Source organism: Rhagoletis pomonella, unplaced genomic scaffold, assembly GCF_013731165.1.
Source record: "Rhagoletis pomonella isolate Grant_MI unplaced genomic scaffold, Rhpom_1.0 Rhpom_scaffold_17178, whole genome shotgun sequence".
NCBI lineage: Eukaryota > Metazoa > Arthropoda > Insecta > Diptera > Tephritidae > Rhagoletis > Rhagoletis pomonella.
This window is the reverse complement of record NW_023475698.1, coordinates 531-2,636: the sequence shown is the minus strand read 5'-3', so window position 1 is coordinate 2,636 and position 2,106 is coordinate 531. Positions and strand designations below refer to the sequence as shown.

Below are 2,106 nucleotides of genomic sequence, written 5' to 3'. Positions count from 1 at the left end.
ATTCATTTCATACATACTTTCATAGCTGTACATACGTGAAACGTAAGGTAAATTACCCAACAAAGCAAAAGTCCCTCAACAGCTGCATATTTCTGAAGTGACAAATGAATACTTTAATACTTTAATTAAAAAAAAAGTAAACATGAATAATTTCTTTCTTTTTTTTGAATCGAAGTTTAGAGTCATACGCCCTGCACTTTATGCAGCTAAATTTTGTTTATTTTTTCTTCCTAATTATTTTTCATATCTGTATAAACAAGTTTAGATATAAATTTCTAGTCGTTATTGTTTTTATACTGGCACAAAGTGCTGGCTCATAACTTGGATCATATATGACTCCTAAAAGATTCATATAAGAGTAAAAAAATGTTTGTTTTTGAAACTCATATTTCTTACTTACCTAGGACTCCTTGCCGACTCATATATTCTGAGCGCTCAGAATATGTTTGCGGGGATTAGTTAAAACTTCAATACATATATATGTACTACCTACTAGTACGTTGGTAATCGATAAAACTGTCGCAATTCCTGACGTATTTAGTTGCAATTGTGCAACTGCTATTACATGAATGCTGCAATATATGAACATATGTATATATGTATGCGCAAAGGTTTATATATAAATATGCAACAGTATTTGAAATGAATTCCTGCTAACATGGCTCTAAAGTAAGTTCATTAAGAGAGTTGAAGAATAAAGCCAATAAGAGTCACAGAACAGCATACAAGGAGCTCCGAAAGTAGGCATTTATGAGGCCAATAAGAGTCATTTAAGAGCTTCAAAAAGAGTCCAAAATGAGCCGTATATGAGGCCAATAAGAGTCCAATATGACTCATATTGAGGCTCATTTGATGTATGAATTTAAGCTCATATAGGACGACCTTCGCAGTAAGGGAAACACCCTCATTTCGGACTCTTAAATGAGCTCATAATGAGCACAAAGGCTCCGAAATGGGACTCCTTAAAGACTCATTTATGACTCCAAATGTTTGCTGGGATTATTCATCTTAGTACTGCTATGGAAGTATTGGGTTTAATAGCTCAAATATTTGTTGTTTGCTCTTCTCGTTTGCCCAGATATATGTATGTACTAGTGTATGTTGTTTAACGGTATTGAAACTTATGCTCGATTTGTTTCGGAAAGCACCCGCACAATACAGCCTACGCCACCTTTAGCAAATGCTTTTTCATGCCACTGCAACAAATGCCCGCTGGAACCTTCAGATGGTATCTCGAAGCCGCGATAAATGTACTTCATTAACACATCTAATAAATCGTTTTGCTCGAGTGCTTTCACAGCCTGATCCATTTGTGACGATTTGATAGAGAGCAAGACGCGTAGCGTTATATTCAATGCATTGTCCTGCATAGTAACGGGTAAGAATATAAGATTATTTATTACTTTTATTTATATACATATGTTAAGATGCATACCTTTACTACCTGATGTTTGCAGCGTAAGGGTGCATTCTGTAAAACATTGACCAAAGCTTCAACTGACTTGCCCTGTGTGAGAAGTGTTGTTATTTCGTTCTCATCTGGGCCTACTACCGCTGATATGGCATCCGCTTCATCCTCCTTAAAGTTGTCCTCATTGTATTGATCCACATCGATTTTGCGGAAAGCTGAACTAGAGGTATTTTTCGCCATATCTTCCTTTGTTAGTCGAAAAAGAATAATCTTAAATAGGTATTGTAAAATTCAGGAATTCCTAGGCACAATCCAAAAAAGTGCAAAAAATGATTCACCCAAAGAACACGGCCAAGGAAAAACGCTTATCAAAATTGTCAAACTTTGACATTTGTTAACCAAAATCCAAAGCCAACAGAGGTGTATTTAGTGTCAAATTTGTTTATTGTGTTATACTAGGTTCACATATAAGTAGATTAGCCTCATTTTCTGTAATTATAACAAGAGATTAGCCATATAAAATTCGTCCCTTGTTAATCTGTAATTATTAAATAATCTCAGATTTAACCGATAACTTTTCGGTGTCCATCCTAGTTTTATCGATTGTTTTTGCGAAAAAGAGGAGAAATGCCAAATGTAAAAGTAAACAAAAATGGACGCTAGCAAGGAAAAGAGGTTTGTAAAGGTATTTTTAA

General features: G+C 34.9%; 1 protein-coding gene across 1 annotated transcript; it reads right to left on the bottom strand.

Annotated features, from left to right (window-relative positions):
• Window positions 1–400: 400 nt before the first annotated feature.
• Window positions 401–1,812, bottom strand: LOC118757379 (actin-related protein 2/3 complex subunit 5-like). Its single transcript, XM_036492095.1, has 2 exons — window positions 1,436–1,812; window positions 401–1,364 (listed from the first exon to the last, which is right to left on the bottom strand). The coding sequence occupies exons 1-2, from the start codon at window positions 1,649–1,651 to the stop codon at window positions 1,122–1,124; spliced, it is 459 nt and encodes a 152-aa protein (XP_036347988.1). The 5' UTR covers window positions 1,652–1,812; the 3' UTR covers window positions 401–1,121.
• Between the last annotated feature and the right edge of the window lie 294 nt (window positions 1,813–2,106).

What these genes read in the sequence shown, in the direction of transcription:
- LOC118757379 (XM_036492095.1), bottom strand. Translation starts at nt 1,651, where the DNA reads ATGGCGAAAAATACCTCTAGTTCAGCTTTCCGCAAAATCGATGTGGAT. An exon ending in GCAAACATCAGGTAGTAAAG is followed by an intron (nt 1,365 to 1,435) that starts GTATGCATCTTA and finishes GTTACTATGCAG; the next exon opens with GACAATGCATTGAATATAAC.